This window comes from Gracilinanus agilis, chromosome 4 (assembly GCF_016433145.1).
Source record: "Gracilinanus agilis isolate LMUSP501 chromosome 4, AgileGrace, whole genome shotgun sequence".
Classification (NCBI taxonomy): Eukaryota; Metazoa; Chordata; class Mammalia; order Didelphimorphia; family Didelphidae; genus Gracilinanus; species Gracilinanus agilis.
In genome coordinates, this window is record NC_058133.1 from 105,137,679 (window position 1) to 105,165,432 (window position 27,754).

At 38.3% G+C, this 27,754-nt stretch overlaps 1 protein-coding gene across 1 annotated transcript; it reads right to left on the reverse strand.

Annotated features, from left to right (window-relative positions):
• Positions 1–1,475: 1,475 nt before the first annotated feature.
• KLHL12 (kelch like family member 12) lies at positions 1,476–27,754 on the reverse strand. The gene is made up of 12 exons (XM_044674924.1): positions 27,671–27,754; positions 23,044–23,277; positions 18,619–18,772; positions 17,203–17,420; positions 14,719–14,868; positions 11,997–12,111; positions 6,739–6,845; positions 5,806–6,001; positions 4,929–5,087; positions 4,526–4,624; positions 3,098–3,284; positions 1,476–2,914 (listed from the first exon to the last, which is right to left on the reverse strand). Exons 1-12 carry the CDS (start codon positions 27,752–27,754, stop codon positions 2,788–2,790), a joined length of 1,830 nt encoding a protein of 609 aa, XP_044530859.1. The 3' UTR covers positions 1,476–2,787.

A 27,754-nucleotide genomic window follows, 5' to 3' on the forward strand; every position in this document is an offset into this window, starting at 1 on the left:
ATGACCCAGTGACTATTTCCTTAAGCTGCTGAGGGTGGGAGCAGCACGTTCACCTCGAGGCACTCAACCCGATTCTCTAACCCTTTGAGGCAAGCTGGCTTAAAAAGCCGGCGTTGCTAGAAAATGCTGACCATCTTTTTTTCTCTGAGAGTAGTAAAAAGTTCTAAAGATGCCAGCCTTCGTTTCTCTTTTTGCGTTGGGTCTTTGGTCTGGTGAAGAAAATGAGACTATTGCATATTTTCACCCCAGAACTCTCGTTTAGCCTTAACCACAGGTTTTTACAAATATCTACGAACACTTCTGAGCTGGTCATAGGTTAAGATCTACAGTCTTTCCTTCATTTTACGTTTGAAGAAATGAGCCCGTCTATGGAGGCTGCGATTTGCCCAAAGGTTATGCAGGCAGAATCAAGAGGTTAGAACCACACAGGAAGCTGTGGATGGTTTTAGCCCATCACCTTCACCTCTCATATCCATGAGGTTGGGAGGGGTTTTAAAACTTGTGACATAGGTTTGGCTCATAGTCTTAAATGTTCTGGAGGTCACTGGGAGATTGTGACTTGCCCAAGGTCACACAGCTAGTGTTTTAAAGCAGGTCTTGGATTTCCCCTGGGACTGCCCCACTTCAGTATATCTACTATACCAAGTTGTCATCTATTTAATTTCGAAAATTGCTTTAAACCACTGGTCAGAAGATCCCAGTTGCTTAAGACTATCAAAAGGTTGGTATCCTTTCTCAAAGATGTCTTCCTCTCCTACTTCAATAGCCCCAAATTCCTCCTCTCACTGAATACTTGTAGAAGTAGTAGTCAGTGACTGCAGGTTTTAGGGAGACATGATTTAGAACTGACTAGAATACTAATGGGTTAGGACCTGGTAAGGAAAATCTGTTCATTTAGGAAGAGAAATCCTACAATACCACATGACACTAGTGCTTCCTACATTCAGTACAGCTTATCCCATCTTCACCCTGTGTAAAAGTATTATCACCACCTTCCATTGTATAGAAGGACACAATCCAACCAGTTTTTAGCAAGTAAACTAGGTTTTTGATCCAGCTCTTCTGAAATCCCAGTACAATATTCTTAGAGGAACTAAGGACCATGTAGCTGATTCAAACTGAAGTTAGCTGACCATAAGATGTGGCATACATACTTAGAAAGTAACCACATTGATATTATGTTTCTTTTCCTTGACCTCCCCCTCCCCATTTGAGTAAACTGTAGTTGGGCAAACTGAGTGGTATGCTAGGAGTGGTATGACCTGGCCTACAAGGTTGTTCTGGTTCCTACAAAAGAATAGCAGCTGTCTCCCATCTCTTAATTGTAGCAGGACCTAATGCTCTATAGCAAGTACAGAGTGGGTAAGAGATTTAGTATAAATCAAATTCATTCTCAAGAAGGCACCTAAAGCTGATCCTCTCCCCTTTTTCTATAAAGGCCTTTAGAGTACAGTGAGGATCTGCCACAAACTGCACTCAAGACATGTGGTTTTTAATATTTTCATAAAAAAATACAAATGAAATGAACTCTATGAGGAGAGTCAAACACAAGACTCTGGGAAAGGGGCCCAAGTAGACTTTTAAGATCAGAGGTCAAGTGCTTCCTTACTCAGATGACTGTTCTAACCCCACCCCCAAAAGCAAGCATTTCATTTCAACTCTCAGTGGGGCCCAGTTGGCAAAATGGTTCAGAAGACCACCAAAGGTGTGGAAAGCCTTTCAGAACATTTCTGCTTATCCTTGATTATGCAGCACTAGGACACAGGAACATTAATTACAGGGAGAAGTCAGGAACAGTGGAGGAAGATAAAAAAAAAACTGAGCAGCAGCAAGAACCACTCTAAGAGATGAGCCCTGCTGAAAACAAGGCTCTATCTGTTCTAGGCAAACCTTGCCATGGCTAGATGTAGCCTGCTATGGATGAAACGTATGGACTGATTGCACTGATCCTTGAATTTCTTCCCTGGCACATTCCACTTCCACAGTGAGACATTCCATTTGTTAGCTTTGTTTTGTTTCTTCCAGAGGTTAGTGATCTCCAACATCATGAGAAACAAAGCTCTATATTACACACAACAGGGGAGGAGGATTTCTGAATGGGTACACCATAGTCTTTCAGGATAGAATTAGTATGCCAAGTCCACTTATACTCTACATTAAGTTGGATTCTTGTCCATTACCCTCTCTCCCTTCAGCAGCACCCCTGATTCTAGGATGCCTGATGACCCCCCCAGGCCTCCAGCCTCTAAGTTTTGATAGGAACCTTTAATTTCTCTGAGGCTGTTACTGTCTTATGGAATGAAACTTCGAGTCCTGCCGTCCCCAGTTACCAGTGCACACCAAAATAGTTGTTTTCCTAGAAAAAATCCTTGGACTTAACCAATGTTAAAATCAAGTTGGCACCCTGTGAACTAGGCTGAGCATATCAAATGCCCAGAAGCCATGCCCACCTCAGCTTTCTGGCAGGTATCAAGCACAACACAAAATTTGCTTAAGCACAAGGTGGACTGGAGAATACCAGGAAAAGGCTCCCAGAAGCAAGGATTGAGAAGACAGTGATCTCTCACATGTCACTCAAAGTGCTTTCCCTTGTGTTTCTGTCAACTACCCAATCCCAGGAGCTGCTGCCAACACAGGGGAGTTCAAATAAGTATAGCCATCACTGCACCGGTGCCTGTAATCGCCCCGTCCACACAGTGGGAAAGAAATTTCTGCAAGGAATCCTTGGCTCTCCCCCAACCTGCCCCTTGAACTGGTCAATGGCTTTGGCTGGTGTTCCACCCTTGGTCACTTTTCACGGAGGACACACACGCCTGCATCACACCGCTGGGTCCCCATAGATGTCACCACTTCCCAGCTGTCGACGATGGGGTCATAGCACTCAATGCTACTCAGTAGAGAGGTCCCATCATAGCTGGGGGGGGAGAAAGCAAAAGAGGGCATTAAGAGCTCTGCTCCTTCCCCTGACAAACCACTGTTCAATATAATAACTATGTCCCACTCCTGAACCCTCCTCCTTCTAAAATATAGGATTGAGTCCCACAGAGTCTCTTGCCCTAGGCACATGATGACTCCTTCCTAGTTCCTGAATCCTCACCCTGCAATAGCATAGAGCCTCCCCCGAAGCACTGTGGCCCCAACATAGCATCGTGGGGTAGTCATACTGGTAACTGTGGTCCAGGAGTCAGTTCGGATATTATAGGCTTCCACAGAAGAGAGGTGTGCAGTACCATCAAACCCTCCCACAACATAAATATGGTCATTCAGCAGTGCTACTCCTGCACCTGTGGAAAAACAGGGAATACCAAATAAGTATTACCAGATTTAAGATTCTGTTCTAATTAGATCACAGAAATAGAAATTGAAGACCCTTGCTTCTCAACCCTTATAGCCAATTTGCCTTGGAGCAACCTAGGGATGTGGATGCATAATAGGCCTAGAGTAACCAATCCCATGGGGAGATCTTAGGGTAAGGTCTGAGGCAAAGAAAATTAGAAATGGTTCTTATTTCTCATCTTTCCCTCCAATTTCTTCTATTCCATACTGGATTCATCCTTTAACTTCCTTCTCAAAAGAAAGGGAAAAAAGCAACAAGGCAAAAACTTAGAATAAGAGATACCATGAAAGGTAATGACAGTTTTTGCCTTTTTGTCTTATCTCCAACTCTTAGCACGTGCCTGGCATATAATATTAGCACTGGAGGTAGGTAGGTGGCTCACTGGATAGGAAGGCAGGTCTATACAGGAAGTCCTGGGTTAAAATTTGACCTCAGGTTACCAGTGTGACCTTGGACAAGTTACCCCCAATTGCCTTGACTTTAATATTCTGTCTTAGAACAAGTATTTAGTATTGATTCTAAGAGGGAAGATGAGGTTTTAAAAAAAATTTTTTTTTGTTGATTGAATTTTCTTGAATTAGAAGAAATGATATGTAATTAAAGTCCTTCATAAAAAATTAGAAAACCAGGGGCAGCTGGGTAGCTCAGTGGATTGAGAGTCAGGCCTAGATATGGGAGGTCCTAGGTTCAAATCTGGCCTCATCCACTTCCTCTGTGTGACCCTGGGCAAGGCACTTAATAACCCCCATTGCCTAGCCCTACCATTCTTCTGCCTTGGAACCAATACACAGTATTGATTCTAAGACAGAAGGTAAGGGTTTAAAAAAGAATAGTAAATAAAAAAAAAAAGAATTAGAATAGCAAAGTATTTCTTTTTCCCTTTGTTCCCATCTACTCTACTTTTAAAAAATCTTCACTCAGTAAACACCTAAGCTTTGCCTACAACATCCTATTAGCCAGTTGGGGACTGAAGTCCACTTCATGACAAATCCTACTTTGATGGGGAAAACAAAGAGAAAAGAAATCGTTTTGTCCATGCTTTACAATAAGTAGGTGTTAGAACCACTGAAGAGAATCCACAGGTCCAGATTCCTAGTATTAAAGAGACCTTACCAGTACTAGACAGTAACTTAAATTTAGCCCATCAGTATTGCTTTCTCTCCCAATTCCAACCTCACCTTTCCTCACCTGAGCGTTTAGTAGCCATTGGTGTAACATTAGTCCAGTGTCCTGTGTGGGGATCATACTTCTCAACCGAATTCAAAATATTCAGTCCATCATATCCTCCTGGAACACAAAGTAGGACCATTTTGGCAATTCTTATGATGAATGTTTTTTTACTTCCCCATTTGGTCTCAGTTCTCCTACTGTAGTTTCATATAGCTTGAATAAAACACTGACCATCATATTCTTAGAAGCTAACTTGATCTTAGTTATTAGAATTCTAGAAGAAATCTATTTTGTGAAAGCAGCACAACAAATGGAAGATGTCTATGGATTAGCCTGTATTTTGATGAAAAAGAATTCATACCCAACAAGCAGTATCTGAAACAGAGCTCCCTCCCCCATCTCTAGGTCCCACACTAAGTACCAAGGCAGTAGATCACCCCATTGGCCACCACTAGTCCGGCACCTTCCCGGGCTGTCTGCATGTCTCCCAACATGCTCCACTGGTCAATGTTTGGGTCGTATCTCTCCATACTAGTGTGCCGCCTGCTCCCATCAAAGCCACCAGAGACATAGATCATATCTGTACATAATACACAAACAATAATAAGAATACAAGCTAGCATTTAAATAGAACTTTAAGGATTGAAAAGCACTTTACAATATTATCTCATTTGAATCTCACAACAACCTTGGTAGGTAGACAGGTACTGCTATTTTTTAACTGCATTTTACAGATGAAGAAACTAAAGCTGGGAGAGGTTAAGTGTCTTGTCCAAGGTCACAGAGATCATATTGGAATTTCAGGTTCTCCTGACTCCAAGTCCATCAGTAGGGTCATCCTAGCTTCCTCAAATCACAAACCAATGGAAAAAGAAAGGCTTCTAAAACCTCTGTTCCCTACAAACTCTGGAAGTAAACTGAGAAGCTCTGTTAAACTTTTTTTGTTGACATTATGAAGATCTGAAGCTAAGGAAGTTAGTCAATTACTTAATTGAAGAGTAGGGTAGAAAAGAATGCTCTATGGCAATTCAAGGCAAGGGGAGCATTAAAATATAGTTTTTAATCTTAGTTTTGCAGCTAGGACACACAGGGACTTGATTACCCAACTCCTACCCATCACAACTTGGTTCAAGGCTTTGTTTATACTCAAGGGCTAATGGTTAAGGAGATGCAATTTTGGTCTTTTCAGTGTCTTCCAATTCCTCTAATCTCACTCCCATGCCTAACAATAGGAGATGTTACAAGTTCCAATTATTTAGCCATAGCTGAATGTGTTTATTACCCTAAAACATGCCTACCTCCTAGAGTGGTGGCACCTGCCAAGCCTCTCCGGACATTCATGGGGGCCATAGAATACCAGACTCCATCCTCATCAGCTGTGTAGTCCAGGCACTCTACTGAGCTGAGGCGGGAGCGGCCATCATAGCCACCAATTACATAGATTCTGTCATGTAGGGATACTGTGGCTACATAACGCCTTTTCCGAGTGATGCTCTATGATATGTAGAAAGAATAAACAAATGCTAGGGATGGGGTTCAAAGACATCTACCATATGTTTATGAAAGAAAAATCTTGATTGCTACCCTCTGCTATCATATACTTTCTCCTAGCCTCTGCTGGGAGTCATCCCTTTTCTCTTTCATGATCTTCCCACCATACCTGACTTCCAAGTCTTTATTAAAATCTTTTTGGAAGACTCATCAATTCTACATATTTTATTAGGTTCTTCTTTAATGTCCTGTTACCATCCAGTCTCTTATTACTGTTTATCTTACTCTTAAAGGGCCTGCCTGGGGAAAAGCAACATGAATTTTCTTGGTTGGATTTTGAAAAGCACTTTTGCTTTATCACTGCTCAAATCACAGCCACTATCATATGACTCCATTTAGGTCTCATGACGCCTCTTTTAGCTCTGAAAGTTCATCTCATGAAACAATAAAAAGGAAGATAAAATTCATTACCAACAGGACAGTTCAGAGCTTTGTTTGCAGAGATTATCCCTCCCGAATTACAATGAGGCTGTGCTAAGTCCCAATACTATCAGAAGCACTCAAACCTTTATAGTAAAGTTTTGACTTAGAACCTCAACAAAGGCTAAGGCTATCTTCATAGGAATCATGACAAGAAGTTTATCTACTCCTAGGCTGATAATGCAATTTATCATCACTTGGAGAGTAAGTGATGCAAACTGAAACTCTCTGTTCAAAAGGGTGTTTTTATTATTTCTTACTGGCAAAAAACTCCATTCCTGAGTCTTGGGATCATACTTCTCTACCACATCGATGGGGGACTGCTGGCTGCCAAACCCTCCAATCACCAGAAGTACCTCATTGGCTCCTGAGGACAAAGTCAGAAAACAATAGGTTACTTTCTATCCCTAGTTGGAAATGTGGTTCCTCCTGGGGAAGTCCAGACAGAAACATTTAAGGGGCATCTAGTCTCTTCAGTGACTCAGAGGAATGGTTCAAGGTAAACAATATGTACTAGGAATTGTCTGGGAGAATGCTACTTTTTCATAGGGCCTCTGATTGGGAAAAATTGCATTCCTGATATCCTAAGAGTATTCAATATTCAAGAATTCAAGACAGTAAAAACCCAAAATGCCAAAAAAATTCACACATGAAAGTATATTATAGATTCTACTTAGCTATGACAAACTGAAAGGACTGGAGTCACTACAAGAACAGTGAGGAGCTGAGGGAGGATACTTCTTGTCTCTCATTGTGAAAAAAAATCTGGAGATATGGGTTGAAGGATAGGGAAGGTTTCTCTCACTTAAACCCCATATCCCTAAAACGGCCAGTAGTTTGGTTTTTTTTTTTTTCCTCTATGACACCAATTCCCTGATTTTACCACCTGAATGATGAGTAAACTCCTTACCAGCTGACCAAAGCTGCCAAAATCCTGAGACTGCTCACCAGAAAAAGAAAGCTCCATCATTTTCTTTCTTTCTTCCTTCATTCCTTTTTTCAAAACCCTTAACTTATGCCTCTTAGTATCAGTTCTAAGACAGAAGAGCAGCAAGAGATAGGCAATTGGAGTTAATGACTTGCCCAGGCTCAAACAGCTAGGAAGCGTGTGAGGCTACAATTGAACCCAGGTCCTGCTGACTCCAGGCCTGGTGCTCTATCCATTAGCTACCTAGCTACCCCTGCTCCATTATTTTTAAAGAAGAAAATCCCTGTTTCAACAGCATTATTTGCCTCTGTTCTCTTGAAGCACTTCAGGGCAGCTGATTTTCATTCGGTTTCTAAAAGACTGTTGTTACATATCAGACTATTAATGGTTACAATAGTAGCCTGGACATGCCTTGAACCTACCAGGAAAAGAACATAGACTCTACAGTTTAGTCTCATTCTCTAAGGGTAAATTCTTCCCAAAGTCCAAATAAAGAAGTCCCTTTCCCCAGTCTAAAGTAATAGTCAAACCATTCTTTCTTTGGAAAATCAATGAGTTTTGACCAAAAGAACTTTTCAGATTACACTAAACCTGTGATCATATTCCCACAGATTCTCTCCAGTTGGGAGGACGGGACCAAAAGTAGCTTTGTTTCTTTCCTTTAAGCATTGTAGCCACTTTTCCCCAGTCATACCCACTTTCTGTGAAAGTGACATGGAAAGGAAAGGGAGAGAATTCAATCTAAATGCCACTGTCCTTATATGTGATAATGCTACTGAGAGCAATTAATATATGAATGAATAGGCTTAACCAATACATAACCAATTAACAGGTCTTTTCATATTTTGCAAACATTAAGGTTAGTCTTCTGATTTGTGGCTTGTAGTCTCTGCTATTCTATGTAACAAATTTTGTTCAGGATTTCCCAGATATTAAAATTAGAAGAAACTCTTACCCTCTTTTCTTTTAAAATATTCTAAGTACAGATGACCAGCTTTTTGAAGGATTGGCTAGATCAGCTAGATTGCTCTACAAAACTGGGGCAGTCTGACATTCTCTCAAATGGTCTCCACTAGTGAGGGACAAAGAAGAAAGTTAGGTTATGAGCCCAGTGGTCTCCAAGTTCTAAATGGTTTTACCATGAGAAAGTTTGGCCAACAAGTGAAACTAGAGTTAGGGGGAAAGTTCATTTCAGAAGTCAGCTGCTCTCACTGTCCCTTGAGGAGACAGATTTCATGCTTATAAGAGAAAGGATTGCCTAAAAACTTACAAGAACAGAATCAAACACTATATCACCAGAACAGCTTATAGCAGTGTCAAAAAAAAAAAAAAAGCCAGCCTTCTAAAAGGGGTTCAGTTACCTAAACTTTCATTGTGTACTAATATTTAGCTTGTATTTAACCCAAAGACACAATAACTATTTTTGATGCTTACTCTTTTCCCAAAGAAATGCTATTATTTCTTTAATGTAAATATTTTTTGGCTGAGGGAAGCTAACAGTTAAAGAAAAAGCCAACCACCCTACACAATATACTTTTAAAAAATTTAGCTGTCCAAAACCAAGGATTTATTCTAATTTTCAAATGAACTTCTATTCAGAACCATCATTCTACTTGATATATCTTTTTTTTTTAAAACCCTTCCCTTCCCTCTTAGAAGCAATACTAAGTGTTGGTTCCAAGGCAGAAGAGCAGTAATGGTTAGGCAACGGGGGTTAAGTGACTTGCCCAGGGTCACACAGCTAGGAGGTATCTGAAACCAGATCTGAACCTAGGACCTTGTCTGTAGGCCTGGCTCTCAATCCACTGAGCCACTAACTTCCCCTTCCATTGGTATATCTTTCAGTCATTTCTACAGACAGAGAAAGTTGGAAAGGAGTGAATTAACCCTCAGTCACCTCCAAGTAGATCCTAAGCTTAAAGCCTATATGTAGAATGCCATGGGATTGCCATGCTACAACTTCTAAAAAGAGAAAAATGAGAGTCATTTGCCTTCTGAGAAACAAACCAGAAATCTCTCAATCATGTCAGAAGGCAAGATTTGCTGCAGATGATGATTAGCTGGTTTATCCTACGGCACATTACAAAGCATTGAGAATGCGTCCATCCATGTCAGGAAATGTAGCTAAAGGATATCTACATTCTACAAAGGCACAGGCTTACAGCAAAGAATACATTCTCTACATATATGCTCAGAGAAACTTTTTTGTCATGAAAAAACTACCAGAGAAGGGGGAACTCTATATCTGAACTTATATCAGGATACACGTCTATGAGGATAGGAAGTATGGGCTTCTCTAAAGTGCCTCCAATTACAAGCATGGTCACCCATTCCTGCCAAACAACATTTAGAAAAAGGCTACACACTTCAAGTTGTGGCTGTAATTCTTTCCAGATACAAAGGTAATGCCAGTATAGAATGTATAGTTTTAGGACAAGTGCTAAAACAAATATGCCTGAAAAACAATTTTAAAAAATTATCAGCTTTGTCTTAGAGTCAATATTAAGTACTGGTTCCAAAGGAGAAGAGCATTAAGGTGAGGCAGTTGGGGTTAAGTGACTTGCCTTGGGTCATACAGTTAGGAAGTATCTGAGGCTAGATTTGAATTCCTAACCTACTGAGCCACCTAGTGCTCCAGAAACAATCTATTTTGAAAATCCTGCCAAGGGGAGGTTCTATGAGGAATATAGTAATACTTATCATCAACTAATAATACGAAGGTTTGGATCAAAAAAGTCTAGGTTTATGTGCATACAAAAAAACTCACTGTTGCCTACTCAGAAGAATGCAGGTATTATGTTCATAAAAGAACTATGTTATCACCTGTAGTTAATCAATTAAATTCCAGTTTCATTCAACAAATATTTGAGTGCCTACCATATGCCTTGTGATATACATATTCTAGGCACTGTGGGCCAGACCAAATAGTCCAGGCAGAAATTGCAGAGCATCCTCTTGATCAGATGAAATTTAGTGATAATTTTACCAAGACATTATAATCAAAGTATACTAGAGTATAACTGTTCCTATGGAACTAAGTGGCCTTTTATCACATTATGTCACCTCCACCTAGAATTCTCCAGGAGAAACTCCATGATGGTAGAACTTTAGCTTTGTCCCTGAATCACTAGTAGCTTGCACATATTAAAGGCTTAATATTTGTTGGTGTGGAATTAGTAAAATCTTGTCTTTGCTAAAATTTTAAAGCCCTTACTTTCTGTCTTAGAACCAATACACAGTATTGATACACAGTATTGGTTCTAAGACAGAAGAGCAATGGGGGGGGTTAAGTGACTTGCCCAGGGTCATACAGCTAGGAAGTGTCTGAGGCTAGATTTGAACCTAGGACCTCCTATCTTCAGGCCTGACCCTCAATCCCGAGTCACCTAGCTCCTCTGCCTTTGCTAATTTTTGCTAAGTTCTTTAAAAATCTATGTGCTAATATCCTATGACAATGCCTTGCACAAAACAGAAGCTTATTAATAAATGGCTTTTGAATTAAGTCAGTCCTGTCCCAATTGTCAATAGAATTGTTAGCTCCTTTGGGACCATTTTCTGTCTTGCAAAAGAAGGGAACTAATAACAGATCTTAGATGACTTGGGTTCAAATTCTGTATCTGAGGGATCCTATATTTCTTCCTCTATAAAGTGAGGGGGTTGGATTAACTGGCTTCTGTGGTCCCTTTTGGCTCCTATGATCCCATGAAGTCTAACTTTTTTTTTTTACTTTTTAAAAAATTATTAAATAATGGGAAGCTAAGTGGCTCAATGGATAGGTCATCAGGCCTAGAGACAGGAGATCAATCCTGTGTTCAAATGTAGCCTCAGATATTTCCTAGCTGTGTGACCCTAGGAAAGTCACTTAACTCCCATTGCCTTGCCCTTACAGCTCTTCTGCCTTGGAACCAACACACAGTATTGATTCTAAGATGGAAGGCAAGAGTTAAAAGAAAAAATGGAATGCTTCATGAATTTGCATGTCATTCTTGCACAGGAGCCAAATTTCAGTACATGTGTTGCTGAAACAAGCACTCACTAGCTCAAAAAAAAATTTTTAAGCCCTTATGAACCTTCTGTCTTAGAAAGGATACTAAGTATGGAGACATGAAGCCAGGACCTCTTGACTCCAGGTCTGGCACTCTATCTACTGTGCTACCTAGATGCCTCTTCTAGCTCTTTCTTAGAGAAAATCAGTCCCTAAAAGGCCAGATCTTATTTCTTAAGAGTCCTTGTATACAGATTTGGGAGATGGTGCTAAATCTTCATTTATCATTTATAGAAAGAGCAGATTACATGTTTGGAGGGCAGTTGTATTGCTGATGTGAATACCTTAGAGATCGGTTACAACATATTTGCTCCGGGGTATAATTTAAGCATATTAATGAGTTTCTTCATCATCAGTTAATCTAGTAGGGGTTAAATGATTGCCAGTGGAAAGCAAGGATGACAGAAGAGGGAATCTGAAGGGCAAAAAGACAAACTCTACCAACTTCAGACACCCTGATTTTGCCTGGAGTGGGTGGCCATGCTCTCAAGGTAATTTCTGTTTCCCTGTTCTTAACCTTCCATTTACCACACATTCATCCTTACCAAGTCGAGCTCTTGTTCTGGGACCCTGCATCTGACTTCGCAGTTCTGGTCTCAGGTGGAACTTCTTTGCTTCATCAACCAGGTCCCTGCACTGCAAGCTGCATCGTATGAAAGGCTAGAATACAGCCAATGTTTAAATGAACCACAGGCAATAAATATTTTCAGGGACGTGCAAACTATATTAAATGGGAACTGACTTTTAAATATACAGAACCAAGACACTAGGCTCCACAAGGGCTGCTGGGAATAAAACCATAGAAAGAAGTCTTGAAAATATCCCATTACGTTGTTTTCAAGAATATTTAAGGGGAACACTAAGAGGCTGCAGTAACCTCCAGGCATGAGAGGGATGGATATCCTTTTTAAGAAGCTATAGGCAACACACCTAGCTCTCTCACTTTTCTGACCACCCAAGGAGGTCTATTATGAATGGGACAGCAAAATGAATAGTAAGGGTAAAGGCAACTGGTCAAACAATATGAATAGATAGTTTTCAGATGAAGAAGTCAAAGCTATCAATAACCATATAAAAACGTTCTAAATCCCTTTTGATTAGAGAAATGCAAATTTAAACAACTCTGAGGTACCACCTTACACCTGGCAGACTGGCCAATATGGCAGTAAAGGAAAATAATAAAGTTCAAGGGAATGTAGCAAAATTGGGACACTAATACATTCCTAGTGGAGTTGTAAATTGAGCCAACCATTCTGGAAGGCAATTTGGAATTATGCCCAAAGGGCTTTAAAAGAATGTTGGATCAAAAGATCCAGCAATAGCACTACTAGGTCTGTATCCCTAAGAGATTAAAAAAAAATGGGAAAAGACCTCTTTGTACAAAATATTCATAGCTACGCTTTTTGTGGTGGCAAAAAATTCGTAACTAAAGAGATGTCCCCTCAATTGGGGAATGGTTGAACAAATTATGTATGTGGTACATAATGGTGATGGAATACTATTGTGCTATAAGGAATGATGAACAGAATGATTTCAGAAAGAACTGGAAAGACATACGTGAACTGATGCAGAGTGAAATAAGCAGAACCAGGAGAACATATTGTGGGACGATCAAGTGTGATAGACTTTGCTACTAGCAGCAATATAATGATCCAGGACAATTCTGAGGGACTTGTGAAAAAGAATGCTATCCAACTCTAGAGAAAGAACTGTTGGAGTAGAAATGCAAATGAAAACATATGATTTGTCACTTGCTTATTTGGATATATGATTTGGGGTTTTGGTTTTTATCAGGTTATTCTCTTACAAGAATGAATAATATGGAAATATGTTCTGAATGATAATACATGCATAACCCAGTGGAATTGCTTGTCAGCTCCAGGATGGAGGGAGGGAAACAACATGAATTATATAACTTTGGAAAACTTATGTGTAAATTTGTTAATGAAATAAAATAAAGATAAAATGAAAGAAAATAATGAATCATCATGGCAAAAAAAAAAAAAAAAAGAGTAAAGGCTAGCAAGAGGTGCCTGGGGGGAATTGTAAAGGATGACGTGTAGATTAAAGATAATCTGAGCTTTGTTACTAAAAAACTTGTAAATTCTTCAGTTTCCATTTCTTTTCCTTGACAAGTACATTTTTTAAAAAGTTAAAGATGGGTGTTAGGGGGAACAAGAGAGAGAAATTAACAACCATGATAGGTGGCAAAGTAGATAGAGCACTGGGCCTAAAGTCAGGAAGACCTGAGTTTAAATCTCGCCTTAGACACTTACTAGCTATATGACCCTGGGCAAGTCAATTAACCCTGTTTTTTCCTCAGTTTTCTCATCTGTAATTTAAGTTGGAGAAGGAAATGGCGAGCCACTCCAGTATCTTTGCCAAGAAAATCCCAATGGAGTCACAAAGAATCAGACACAACTGAAAGGAATGAGCAACAATAACAAAAAATAACACTGATATAGGGGCCAAACAAATGAGCTTATAAATTAACTTGACTCAAAGTTGCATTTTATACTCATGAAGTCAATGATTAAAATGCATCAAAATCAGAATGGTGAAATATAACATTTTAAAGATACTTTCAGATAGCTTATACTCAACCAATGACCTTGACTTTTCCATGGTCTAAAAAATAAGATATTACTCCTATTCCTTACTGGTCCTGTTTTCCTAGCCAAACTAAAACAGGCTCCCCTTAATTTGGGTGAAAGGGGAGCTGGCTAGTTGCCACTGGTTAGCTGTGTGAAATAGTTAAAGCTTCTGGAATACACAGCAAGTATTAAGAGCCTGGACAAGTAGCACACTATGGTAGAAAGGTGAAAGATTTCAAAGACTGGTCCTGCCATTTAAGCAATTCGTGCAACTCTGAACAAGTCACTGTACTTTTTGTTTCCTCATCTGCAAAATGAATGGGCTAAAAGAGATGACTGCTAATGGCCCAGCCAATTTCAAGTCTATGAGCCTAAATGACAAATTCAAAATAATAACACAAAATGAAATAACATGTAATAGTTTGTGTGTAACTAAAAGCTTCCACAGACAGTACTTCTGGCTACACTGATCTGTAAACTTAAATACATTCTCCTAGATGTTTGAAGATGACTGTTTTTAGCACCCTTTAATCCCAGCTTCATGGCTAGGAAGGTCTCTTAGAAAAACTCTAATGTCCTATATACAGAGAATAAAAATCTTATTCAGTACATGTGGCTGAGAAACAGTGAAACCAAAGAAAATGGTAGAGTCTAGGCATCTCCTAGGACCTACCTCAGCATCTATCACATCCGTGATGTACCTGGGGGTCAGCAGGGGCATCCGGACATATTGTAGCAAATCAGGCAAGGATTCCTCCCTCTCTTTTTTGGCATGCTTCACCCAGTTGATGACAGCCTCAAAGACGGGCTCTTCAGAATCTACCTACAAATGTACCATAAAGAATATGGGTTACTGCTATTCATTTCAGTTCATCTTCTCTAGTTATTCATGGATTAGATGAAGCTTTCTTTTTTTTTTTTTTTAATATTTATTTTTTAGAAAAGTTAACATGATTACATGATTCATGTTCTTACTTTCCCCTTCATCCCCCCACCCCCCCATAGCTGCTGGGCATTTCCACTGGTTTAGATGAAGCTTTCTTAAAGAGATATTGTTTTAATCTTCCTCCAAACTCACTTTTCTAAGTGTCCCAGGCCTAGGTGACAGTTTCCTGTGTCATGGTTAAATCAGGTCAGTCACAGAATGATTGCTGGGTTGCTAAGAATATTTTTTAGGAATATTATAACCAATAGGCTGTAAAATATCTTTTTCATTTTTAATTTCTTCCTCTCCTTCCCTTTTTCTTAAGCTTCAGAAATGTGAGGACATTTGTTATCTTTAATTCAAAACTAGGTCTTAGATTAACCCTTCATTTATAACATCTCTATATAAGAGGCACAGTTCCTAACATTCATAATAGCCTGAAGAGTGTGAACAGAAAACAGAGTTTAAATCAGGTCACCTGGAAAATAGAAGGAATTCATCACCCCTTGTTAGAGAAGGGAGACTTAGGTCTGAATGTTATATTCTTTCTACTTTGTAGTATTAGGTTTCAGAGTTTACTTTACTGCATTAAGTCCATTACCAGAGGTTTCACTACTAATTTTTTCCAAGAATGCAAGTTTTTGAGAAGCTTTTAGTATTTTATTGATATTAAAGTAGACATGGCAGAAATAAATGGAACAAAAGAGCAACACTCTATACTTTTAACAACTCATGGCTTAAGGTAGAGATAGCCAGATCAGCTTGAGTTGTAGGTTTCTCAGTCACATACACCAAAGACATGAGCCTGCCAGGAGGCTGCCCTGGTTCACTTAGAATGATGTGATTTACCAATGTTCAGTTAACATATCTGCTGTATAAAGTAGCATACATATTTGTAGTAGGTGCCATGGACAGCGATTTTCAATTAACTTTCACTACTGTCACAGGAGAATTAAAAAAAAAAACCCAAAGATCTGAAATGAGTTGCAAAGAATTCAAAAAGGTTTATTCTCCTAATGGGGAGAGGGGGAACCAGAATATTTCCCTTTAGAGTCAGCTTATAATGAAACTAACTAAATGAAGATGGAAAGCCAAAAATAGATATAATTATGAGCTGTATAGGTAAGTTCTGTGTTTACAAAGGTCTCTCTCTAGCCCTTAGAGTGATCCTTTGACTAAACCTAGAAAACTACTCTACTCAAGAAAAGTAAATTCTGTTAAATGACTAGCAATGGGATTTAGGACTGGGATTGAGTGGCCTTACTATTCCATTTCTTGCTCTATCATTAACTGAAAGTTTACTAGGGTAGTAATGCAATTATATTCTTTTTTTTTTTTTTTTATTTTTTTTTTTTATATTTTTAAACCCTTAACTTCTGTGTATTAGTTCCTTGGTGGAAGAGTGGTAAGGGTAGGCAATGGGGGTCAAGTGACTTGCTCAGGGTCACACAGCTGGGAAGTGTCTGAGGCCAGATTTGAACCTAGGACCTCCCGTCTCTAGGCCTGGCTCTCAATCCACTGAGCTACCCAGCTGCCCTCTTGCAATTATATTCTACAACAATTTTTGCTTCATGAAAAATTGAAAATACATAAAGAATTCTGAAAGAAATCTGTACTCCAAGAAAACACCTAGGTTAACTTTGCTGTAAGGACTACATTCTCCACTCCATTCCTGCTCCTCAGTTAGGCACTATATGGCTTCCCACTACCCCACCCAAAAACAAAACAAGTCGCCAAAACAAAAGCAAAGCCCTCCCTACCAAATTCAAGTAGAAGAATCACCACCCACCCCCACCAGATTAAGAGGCTTAGTTTGAGATCTTTATTACTTGTTTGCCCCTCTTGCCCCCCTCTGTCTTCCAGCCAGCCAGCCAGGGTGCTCTATCTGTCCCTGGCCCCCAAATAGTACCTGTCCTTTCCTATCTGTGTCCATATGTTGGCCCCATCTCCGCCCAGCACATCTAAAGCCTTGTTGTCTCCTTCCCTCCTTCTCTTCTTTAGGTCATGCAAATTCACATTATGTTTATAGAAATTCTTGGAATTATCACTCATATAAAGTGAAGTCTAGAGAGAACTACTCTCTTTTTTTGCCAGCAATAGTTTATCCCAATATTACAACAGAGTAATTCCCCTAATGGTAGACAGAATAACTAGCAACAGCTAGTAATATCTTATTGCCGAGACTATCATAGAAAGTACTGAGTGAGGCCAACCATCAAGTCATATACGGACCTGAATTTCATCGCATTTGATTAGCTTTTCCACCTCTCCTTGGCTCAGAAGGATGAACTCTTCATGCTGTACCACTTCAGGAAAATGCTTCTGACTGAAGACTTCAGCTGCCTGCATCAGGTCAACACAGTTATGTGTCTCTGCAAAATCCCTGATGCCCAGGCAGTTGGATGGGTCCAGCTGGCTTTCTAAGAATTCACAACAGGCTTGCTTGACACCTATGACGAACACCAAAAATGAGAGACTTTAAGACACTTTGGAAGGTACAGATGTGTGGCACAATAGAGTATAAAGCCTGAAGTCAGGAGCATCTGGGTTCAAATTTGACCTCAGATTCTTCTAGCTGTGTGACGCTGGGCAAGTCACTTAATCCTGTTTGCCTAGCCCTTGCCCTTTTACCTTATAAAGTTGTTCATAAGACAGAAATTAAGGGTTTAAAAGAAAGACACCTTTCTTTTACATTCTCTAGACCCAGCTTTATTGTTGTATGCTGAATGTCAATGAAAGTCTGTGCTCATGATTAAGGCACAGATTGAAAAACAAAGGTAGGAAATTCTAATTGTGATTTTGTCTCACAAGTTGTTCCTTCATCAAGATCATTTTACTTCTCTGTTCCTCATTTTTAAATAGAAAAATCAATTTTATTTTCAGAGAGGTTGGAAAGAATGCAATAAAAATTACTGCCAATGGTTAGGACAGCTAGTTGGTTCAGTGGATTGAGAAAAAGGCCTAGAGATCAGAGGTCCTAGGTTCAAATATGGCTTCAGATATTTCTTAGCTATGACTCTAGGTAAATCACTTAACCCCCCATTGCTTACCCCTTACCCTCTTTTGCCTTGGAACCAATACACAGTATTGATTCTAAAATGGAAGGTAAGGGTTAAAAAAAATTATTGACAATAGTAAGTCATTTAGCAATATTCCTTTTCTACATTCAAGTCTACCAAACAAATGAAGTCTATTTTTTGGTGCAGAGAAGGTAGCCACAATCTCATAACTCCCTAGTTAGTAGTTTAGGACATAAAATGAAATCCACAAATATGTACAAAAGCAACAGTGTCACACTAATACAGTTTGCTTTGTTTAGGCCATACAGAAAACAATGACTAAAAATAATGAGGCATAACTGGTATCAAAGTAAAAACTGGAATAGGAGGAGGGTACTTCATCACAGTTTAGGAATCATGATGGACCCCCAGAGATATAAAAGCCCCTTTCTGAAGAGAATCAAATACCCTTATTTGGAGGTTATAATATATAGCAACTGATATTGCCTATCTGGTACATTTCCCTAATCTAGGAGCAAAAAACAAATGCAGCATATATTCTTTGTCACAGACTGCCCATAGCAATGTTTCAAAAATCTTCAGCAATGTCTGAATTGTGAAAAGCAGCAACTCTGCATGACTGGTATACCTTTCAGCTGAAGCAGACAAGCTGCAGGAAGCAACTCCTGTACATTCTCCACCGTCACATGCACTGTCTCTGTGTATACAAAGTCCAACAGGATTTCCATAGTGGAGGCAGTCAAACCTTGAATATCCACGTATGGCTTCCCCTTTTCTGAGAGCTGCAGATTCAAAGAGTAGTAAACAGGGATTGAAATTCCAGGGGATACAGATGTAATTTCATTTGATGAAGCTTAAAAGGCTATAAAAATTGCAACACTCTACCTAAATTTTGTGAAAATAGAAATTTATAGCTACAGTGTACCAAAGAGGCAAATAGTATTATTTATCCTGTTCACAAAACACATTGTAGCTATAGGCTTCTATTTTGACAAGAATTGGCTAGTGTTGCAATGTACACAGTTTACAAAGACATCTAGAGAACAAAAGTATTAAGAGACAGGCATTTGTAGCATTTAGCAGTTTAAGATTACTGAAAGCACTGCACAATTTCCCAAATTTCATCTAGGACAATTTCTTTCTCCTCCTGTATTACTTGTTGGATATTATAGAATGTATTCTTTGTTCAGGTGCCAGTTACCCTAGATAGCCTCTCAGGTTCTAATTCTGACATTCTATGATTCAGAGAATTCAAAACTGCAGATAACCCAAAGATACCATGTGATTATCGTTTACTTTTGATGCTTCAAATGGGTACAAATAATATACATCATGAAGGAAAAAAGCATTAGAAAATATGGCTAAAAATTGAAGTGCTTGGCAGGAAATGGAGAACCAAGGGACCTAAGAGGTATAGACATCACTGCTGCCCACTGAAGCAAGTACATCAGAAAAGAAACGTAGATTCGAACACTTTAACAGCTGGCTACAAAGAGGGTGCTTGACAGGATGATGGCTTAAAATAAAGGGATGATGGTCTCTGCCAAAGATGATAGGAACCTAACAAGGGTTAGTAATATATCTATATGGAATCTTATAAGTCTAATAAAAAATGCTTTAAACTGAAAAGGAATGGGAAGGAGAAAGCTGCTTTTGTTAATCTATCCACAAAGCTTAGATACCACAGAGAATGGCTACAAAGTAGACAGAATAGGAGTAGACATCCTATTCAAAGGAGATAAAATCCTAAGGAAGGACAACTTAGATTTAAAAACCCACAGTCTTAGCAATTTCTACACAACATCCCATAGTAGGGGTTAAGGGGCAAGATCAGTTAGAGATTCTAACAAAAGGAAACAAATTTGACCTCTTGGTTCTTTTCTGAAGCTTGAAACCCACAACTAGATTATGGTTCAAGATGATACTTTATTCAAAAGAAAATAGGATAGGTATAAGGGAAAAGAATAGTATTTTTATATTAAAAAGATAAAATTACCATGAAAAACCCCAAGAATCTAAGGGAGGAAAGTAGGATAGAGAACATCTGGGTTAAAAATCAACAGGATCAAAAGCAAAATCTTTATACTACCAGCCAGAGAGAAAGAGAGAACAGATGAGTTTGGAAAATGGATCACAAAAAGTAATATAACAGGGATGACACTTCAATTATTCGGACAGCTTACTGGAGTCCTTTCTTTGCCAAAAGCAGAGAAACTAATGATTTCTTGGATTGGTTAATAATAATTTCATCCATCAAAAACAATGGAGGGACCAACATGAAGAAATTCTGTATTAATCTGGCCTCAGACACTTCCCAGCTGTGTGACTCTGGGCAAGTCACTTGACCCCCATTGCCTACCCTTACCACTCTTCTGCCTTGGAGCTAATACACAGTATTAGCTCCAAGACAGAAGGTAAGGGTTTAAAAAAAAAAAAAAGAAATTCTGTATTAAGTCTTTTTTTTTTTAAACCCTTAACTTCTGTGTATTGGCTCATAGGTGGAAGGTAAAGGTGGGTAATGGGGGTCAAGTGACTTGCCCAGGGTCACACAGCTGGAAAGTGTCTGAAGCCAGCTTTGAACCTAGGACCTTCCGTCTCTAGGCCTGACTCTCAATCCACTGAGCTATCCAGCTGCCCTTAAGTCTTACTAACAAAGAAGACTTGGTTATTAGGATGGAAATACTGGGAACCTCAGGAAAAAGTCACCAATCTTCTCTTAATTGTAACAAAAAAGAAGCAAGTCAGATGAATTCTGGGAGAATAGGTTTCAAAAGCTTTAGAGGAAAGAGGGAACTGATAGACTAAAATTCCAGTCAATCCAGTAGTGAGAGGAAACTCTCAAGGATGAAATCCTGAAGACACAAAGAGAAATAATTTTTTAATAAAAAAAAAATACACATAAAGATGCTGGAAGCAAGTGCAGGTAAAAGAGTAAGTGGCATGGTCTTATAAGATCAGTAAATAAGCTAAAGAAACTGAAGATGATAAGGAAAGCAAAAGACAACAAAAACTTCTAAAAAATATGTTGAGGAAAGATGATTAAAGAAGGGATGGAATGCTACAACTCTTTTTCCAAAAGAAAGAATTATAGAAACTCCAATCACCACATATTTTAAAAAGGTCAGGTTTTATGAAGAGTATATGATGCTATAGAAATACTTAAAAGATGGTATAATAAAATTATTATATAATTTAACAAAAATTGTATTGTTACTAAATACAATGATCACCAAATGGATAGAAACTTCAAAGTATGTTTATAGATCACCATTTTTCAAGCTACAAAGAAGTTGTGTATACATCATCAGTAAGCCATTAGTATGGGCTCTTTGCTAAGACATGGATATAACCATTATGATGTGATAAAAATACTTTTATTTATGTAGTGTTTTAGAGCTTTATAAAATGCTATTTATTACATGTGATTTCATTTAGCCCCTCAACAAACCTTCTGAGATAGCCAACATAAGCATTTGTCTCTAGGTCTTAGTTTCCTCATCTGTAAAATGAGAGTTGGATGATTTCTAAGGCTGATCTAGTCCAAATCTGTGGTTTCATGATCCTCTTTATCCACATTTACAGATGAGGAAACTGGTCTTTTTTTTTAAACCCATACCTTCTATCTTGGAATCAATACTGTTTACTAGTTCCAAGGCAGAAGAGTGGTAACAGCTAGGCAATGGGGGTTAAGTGACACAGCTAGGGTCACACAGCTGGGAAGTGTCTGAAGCCAGATTTGAACCTCGGACCTCCAGGCTCTGGGCCTGACTGTCAATTCCCTGAGCCACCTAGCTGTCCCAGGAAACTGGTTTTTAAAAGTTTCTTAGAGTAAGTTATAGTGCTAAGACTAAGATCCAGGCCTTCTGATTGGTCCACTGAGTTTTTGACCACATCATATTGCCTCTATCAATCTTTTTTATCTTTCAAAAATGTGATATTTTCTACCTCTCTTTTACTCTAAGATATCCTAAATATTCTCCCTTTTTCTTATCTTTATATCACCTCTTATATATAAAAACATTATAAAAATGTTTTTTGTGAAGGAGTGGAAGGGGATCTTTCATATGACTTTACATTCATAATTTTCAATCAGATGCCTATAAAAAATGTACACTATATATAAATTTGAAGTCAGCAGTCCTAATTCAATATTCAGCAGCTGCTGAGTACACCCTCATTACTATCTCAAGGCTAATGGTTCTGAATTATCTTGTTCTGATAATCTTAAGCATACAACTTGTCAAAAATTAGGGATCTGATATTCAGTGTTTACCAAAGACCACTATAAAATAAGATTAGATCTGTTGGAACCACATATTTCAGATTTCTATATTTCTTCTAATCCAGATATATGTCGTAGAATTAGCTCCAGGCTCAATGTCTTAAATACAGCAGTCAGATTTTAGGCAAATGATTTAGCATAGTAAAGTGCAATCCACAGTAATAGCACTCTCTATTCCAAAACTCAACATGTCAGTCAGTCTAAATGTTTGTTGATTAATACTATGATTCTGGAATTAGAGGATTAAATTCTTTGTGGTCAATAGATTCTCTGAACCTATTTACAATTCTTTTACAGGCTGTGTAACAGGTAAAAATTCTCTTTTGCTCAGTCTTCCACAATTAGCAAATATAGCCAACTCATTCTAGGTTTCAAGACCTGATAATAACTCTTCACTTACAGCATCTCTCCATACTGTCAGAAAGGCACCCTATTTGTTGTAAGCAAACTTTTTCTTAGTCTCATTGTTACTTTTACATACTCCAGACTAGGACCTTTTCCTAAGCTGTCCCACACATCCACAACAGCCATCCATGTTCTCCTCTTAGGAAGCCTTTTTAGACTAGGTAAGAACTCATTTTCTTCAGACTACAGCCTAAAAATCACCATGAAAAATTTATTAGATTTTAAAAAGGAGAATAAAAAAGAAAAATAGACTGGATTGTAGAGGCAAGGTATTATTATCATCATGCCTTTGCTATTTGAGATACATGATTTAATAAGCTCCAAGTAGGAGTTCTAACCCCTGGGAAACATTAGTTTCCCACTTACCTCACTAGTGAACATAGCACAGAAGTAATCGCTACAAGCAGCCAGAACAATCCGATGAGCAGGGAAGTCCTTCTGTTCCACTTTCAATGTCACATCACAGAGAGTATTGCTCTTCCGGAGAGAGTTCATTGAATTGAGGATGGACTTAGCATGTGAGTTTGTCATTATGTCTTTGGGAGCCATATTGCCTACCCCCAAGCAATATGGAGACAAAGAGAAAGTAGTCCTTGGATTCTGCAGGTAAAAGAGAAAAAACACTAGCTTATTTCTTAAAGTGTTGGGGCCTGAAGCATCTTCTAAGTTTCAGAAACAACCGAGGGTTATTTGTTTGATTTTAATAATGTCTTCCCAGAAGAGAAGGCTACCACACAATCAGAAAGTTTTATCTCCGTTCAATAAATAATTCCAGTGTTGAGAAAAGGCAAAGTGATTTCTGGACACTCTTGAGAACTTTCATGTAAGAAAATGTAGAACTTCATGTTATGCGAATATCAATAACATGGCTTTATTAATTCTATCATTTCATGTTTCTTCTTTCCATTTCCATTGCCACCACCCTAATACAGGCCTTTATTTCCTCATCTCTGCACTCTATTTTATTTCATGGATACCCTTAATAAATTCTATCCTCTTTCCAATTCAAACTCCGCACCACTATCTAGGCCATGTACATCTGTGTTCTAACTCCCTAACTCCCTGAATTGATTGTAAACTAAAGCATACTTACTTTTTATATCCCTCAAAAAACCTGGAAAAGGGCTTTGACTATTATTGCTCAAAAAATATTGATTGGTCTACTTAATATAATATTGGGAAGGCATATGAACTACAAAGTAGTTCTACCACCTAATTGTAACAAAGACAATGTCAATGAGAAAAATAAATCACTTAGTACATTTCATTAGAAATTTTGTTCAGATGGAGGAAATGTACTATCAGTTCCCAACATAGATAACAAAACTGGCAAGAAGAAACTGGACAACTACAACCACCAGATAGCTAAGCTAAAGATAATGAAAGTGAAGTTACAAAGTACTAAAAGCTGAGCTTATGATAATTTTTAAAAAACCCTTATCATCTGTCTTAAAATTCATACAAAGTATTAGTTTGGGCAGAAAAGTGTTAAGGGCTAGGTAACTGGGGTCACTTAATGACTTGACCAGAGTCCCACAGCTACAAAGTGCCTTAAGAACGAATTTGAACCCAGGACCTCCATACAGGGTGACTATCTTGTGAGCCACCTAACTGCCTCTCCCGATAAATTCTTGCTCTTCCTTATAACAATTCTTTGACAATTTCATGTTTTACAGAACAGAAGAATCAGATTCAGAATACTGAAGTGAATAGGACCTTGGGCAAAAGTGGGTTCTCTCTTGGAGTTTCTAATAAGAAAGAAGAGACATGCTGCAGAAAGAAAAAAAAAGTCTTAGACTCTAAAAAATTCATAAACATAAGTAAGATCTCATTGTCTAAGACTCCAAAAGGGAAACAGCTCAAATTTATGACCATATAGCCATGAACTATTTTTCACAATCAAGAAAAAACTAGAGAGGTACCTTAAGAGACAGATATGAGTATACAAGGTGTTCTCTTATGAGCTCAAATCTTATTTACAGTTTTCAACTTTTATTAAAACAATCAGTTAAAATTTAATAATCTTTCAGAATAGAAAACAGACTCGTCAATATTTAACTCTGAAAGGGGAAGGAACTCCATCTTTCCAGTGATAAAACATGCTATACAAATTCAAATTAAACTTTTGCTCTGAAAAAAGAGATAGATATGTCCGTGTTGAGGGTACGATTTGCTAAATAAGATGAAGAAGAAGATTAACTCTCCTTTGTTGGGAATCAAGGAGATTGGCACAAATGAGAACAGTGCTCCTTTTCTGGGCTAGAGAATTTGAGATGAGCTCACATTTTAAAAGGAGTTCTAAAAATACAGAAAGAGAGGCATCTAGCCAAGAAAGGGGGGAAAAAGGGAGAATAGCATAACTGAAAGTTAATAGAGAATGCTGGTTGTCAGCTTACAAAAAGGTCTACTAGTCTGTTTTAAATTTTTAATCATTGGATTAATTTTTTTAAGACAGAAATAATATATTGATCAAATATGTAGATGATGTAAAGCCAAGAAGGAGGGTTATATGTTGGATAAAAGACTAGGAAATTTCACAATAAGCTGGAACCATAATGGGCAATATAATATGATTTAGTTCATAGTACTGGACTTAAAAGGCCTGGGTTCAAATGCTGCCTCTGATACAAGATGGGTAACCATGAAGAGGCAGGCTACTTATCCTTTCTAGTCCTCCTTTCTCACCTGTAAAATGGAGATAACTGAAGTAACTACTTCAAAGAGATGCTGGGAAGCTCAAATAAGAGCGTGTAAAGGTGATTTGCAAACTTCAGAGTACTAGAGAAACTTCAATTATTATTATTATTATTACTTGTACTAAGCAAAAATTAAATTCAATCACAATAAGTGTAAAATCTTGCAATTAAGTTAAAAAATCCACAACTCAAATATAGGATGAGAAGACAAGAGATGCTCAGATTGAGAGAAGGGTCCTCACTCCAGGTGTATGGCTGTCCAAGAAAACAAAGATAGTAAGCAGCAGAGTGGAGATTTGAACTAACATCCTCCAAATCCAAGTCTAGGGCTCACATTTTTCTCATTCTGGTTTTGTCTGCATTCCCAGTCTCAACCAACTACTTGGCAATTTACCAATTTCTCTTGCCTCCACTGACTTTCTTCTCCTCTTCTCTGGGGTAATAATCTCCACTGTAAGACCTCTCTGCTCCTACTGTAGTGTTACTTAATTTTACTAGACCATCAGTTTCACCCACTACAAATTTATGGTAAATAAACATGGCAGATAACTGCTCATTAATTCTTTTACCCTAGCCTTAAAATTTCTGAGATAATAATATAAAAATAGCTGAGAACCTCATATTGCTTCTTCAGAAAGAAAACTCAGATATACAGCAGTCTTTGAGAAAAAAATCATACGGGCTTAGTTCCCTTTAAATTCAAAATGTGTCAATATATGACTACTAAAAATACTATTGAAATATTGGGCTTCATTAGTGGAGATCCTAGTTCCAATGTATTCCATGTTGGTCAGACCATATTTGGAGTACTGTATTCAGCACATTTTAAAAGGAATATTGAAAAAACTGATGCATCTGGAAGAAGGGAAGCAAAAGTAGTGAGGGAACCTGAAACTATGTAACATGAGAATTGGCTGAAAGTATTAGGGACATTCAGCCTGAATAACAAATTTAAAATGGACATAACAGTTCTTTTCAGATATTCAAAGCACTGCTCTGTGGACCAGGGTTTAGATCTCAATGAGATGGAAGTTACAGAGATATTAACTCACTGAACTTGCTACCAATTAGTGCTATCTGAAAATGGAATAAGTACCTCATGAGGTGGCCAGTTCCTCATTACAAGATATTTAAGAAGCTAGATGTTACCTGTTTTTGTTACTAGCTGTGTGACCCTGGGAAAATCCCTTAACCCTGTTTGCCTCAGTTTCCTCATGTCAAATGATGGAGAAGGAAATGGCAAACCACTTCAGTGTCTCTGCCAAGAAAACCAAATAGGATCACGAAATCAGACATGATTGAAACAACTGAACAACATGAATGGCTGCATGTTAGGAATATTCTAGAATGAATTCTGTATTTGGTAGAGACCTGGACTAAATATGTATCTAGTGCTTAGCACGGTGTTTAGCCCATAGTGGGTGCTTAATAAATATTTATTGATTGTTTATCTGAAACCAGGGGCCTTAACACTGAGGCAATAGTGTCAAAACTCAAACAGAAAAGGGTATAAAGAAAGATCTCTGGCTGCACACTGGTTTAGTAAAAACTAATGCAATGTTACTATGTTTTACTGTATTTTTATTTTGTTAAATATTCCCAATAATTACGTTAAAAAAAACAAAACCTGACCTTCTATCTTAGAATCAATACTAAGTATTGGTGCCCAGGCAGAAGACTGGTAATGGCTAGGTACCTGGGGTTAAATAACTTGCCCAGTGTCACAAAGCCAGGAATGTTTGAGATCAAATTTGAATCCAAGACCTCCCCTCTCTAGGCATGGTTTTCTATCCACTGAGCCATCTAGCTGCCCCTCAATTACATTTTAATCTGATTCCAGCAATGCTGAGGCCACATATTTGATCCCTCTGCTCTAAGACACTATGTTTCTATGATTCCACCTCCTCATTTTCTTCAAGTTTCAGCTAAAATCCCATTTCCTGCAAGTCTTTCTTGATTCTCCTTAACACTAGTGGCGGCTTCCCTCTGAAATTGTCTCCAAGTGATCTTGTAAGGTCTTTTTGCATACATTTGTTTGCCTGCTTTTTCTGTCATTACCTATTGAGCTCCTGGAGGGAAGAAACTGTTTTTTGACTTTCTTGAATCCTCAGAAATTAGCACAGTGCCTGTCACATAGGAAGTATTTAATAAATGCTTAATGACAGAAAATCCTGGGGCAGACTGAGCATAACAATATAAAGTGGGAGAAAGAACCTTAGCCTGTAAATTAGAAAAAACTGGTTCTGATTTTAGTTCTGCCACTAACTAGTTTTATGATTTTGAAGAAGTTTCTTTACCTCTTTGGGCCTTAGTTCTCTTGTGAAATACAAGGGTTTGATTAAGTAATTTCTACAGTCTCTTGCATGACAGTAACCTTTCAT

What these genes read in the sequence shown, in the direction of transcription:
- KLHL12 (XM_044674924.1), bottom strand. Translation starts at nt 27,754, where the DNA reads ATGAAAGGTTACTGTCATGCAAGAGACTGTAGAAATTACTTAATCAAA. An exon ending in GAGAACTAAGGCCCAAAGAG is followed by an intron (nt 23,278 to 27,670) that starts GTAAAGAAACTT and finishes TTTTACCTGCAG; the next exon opens with AATCCAAGGACTACTTTCTC. An exon ending in CGGATGTGATAGATGCTGAG is followed by an intron (nt 12,112 to 14,718) that starts GTAGGTCCTAGG and finishes GCTGTATTCTAG; the next exon opens with CCTTTCATACGATGCAGCTT.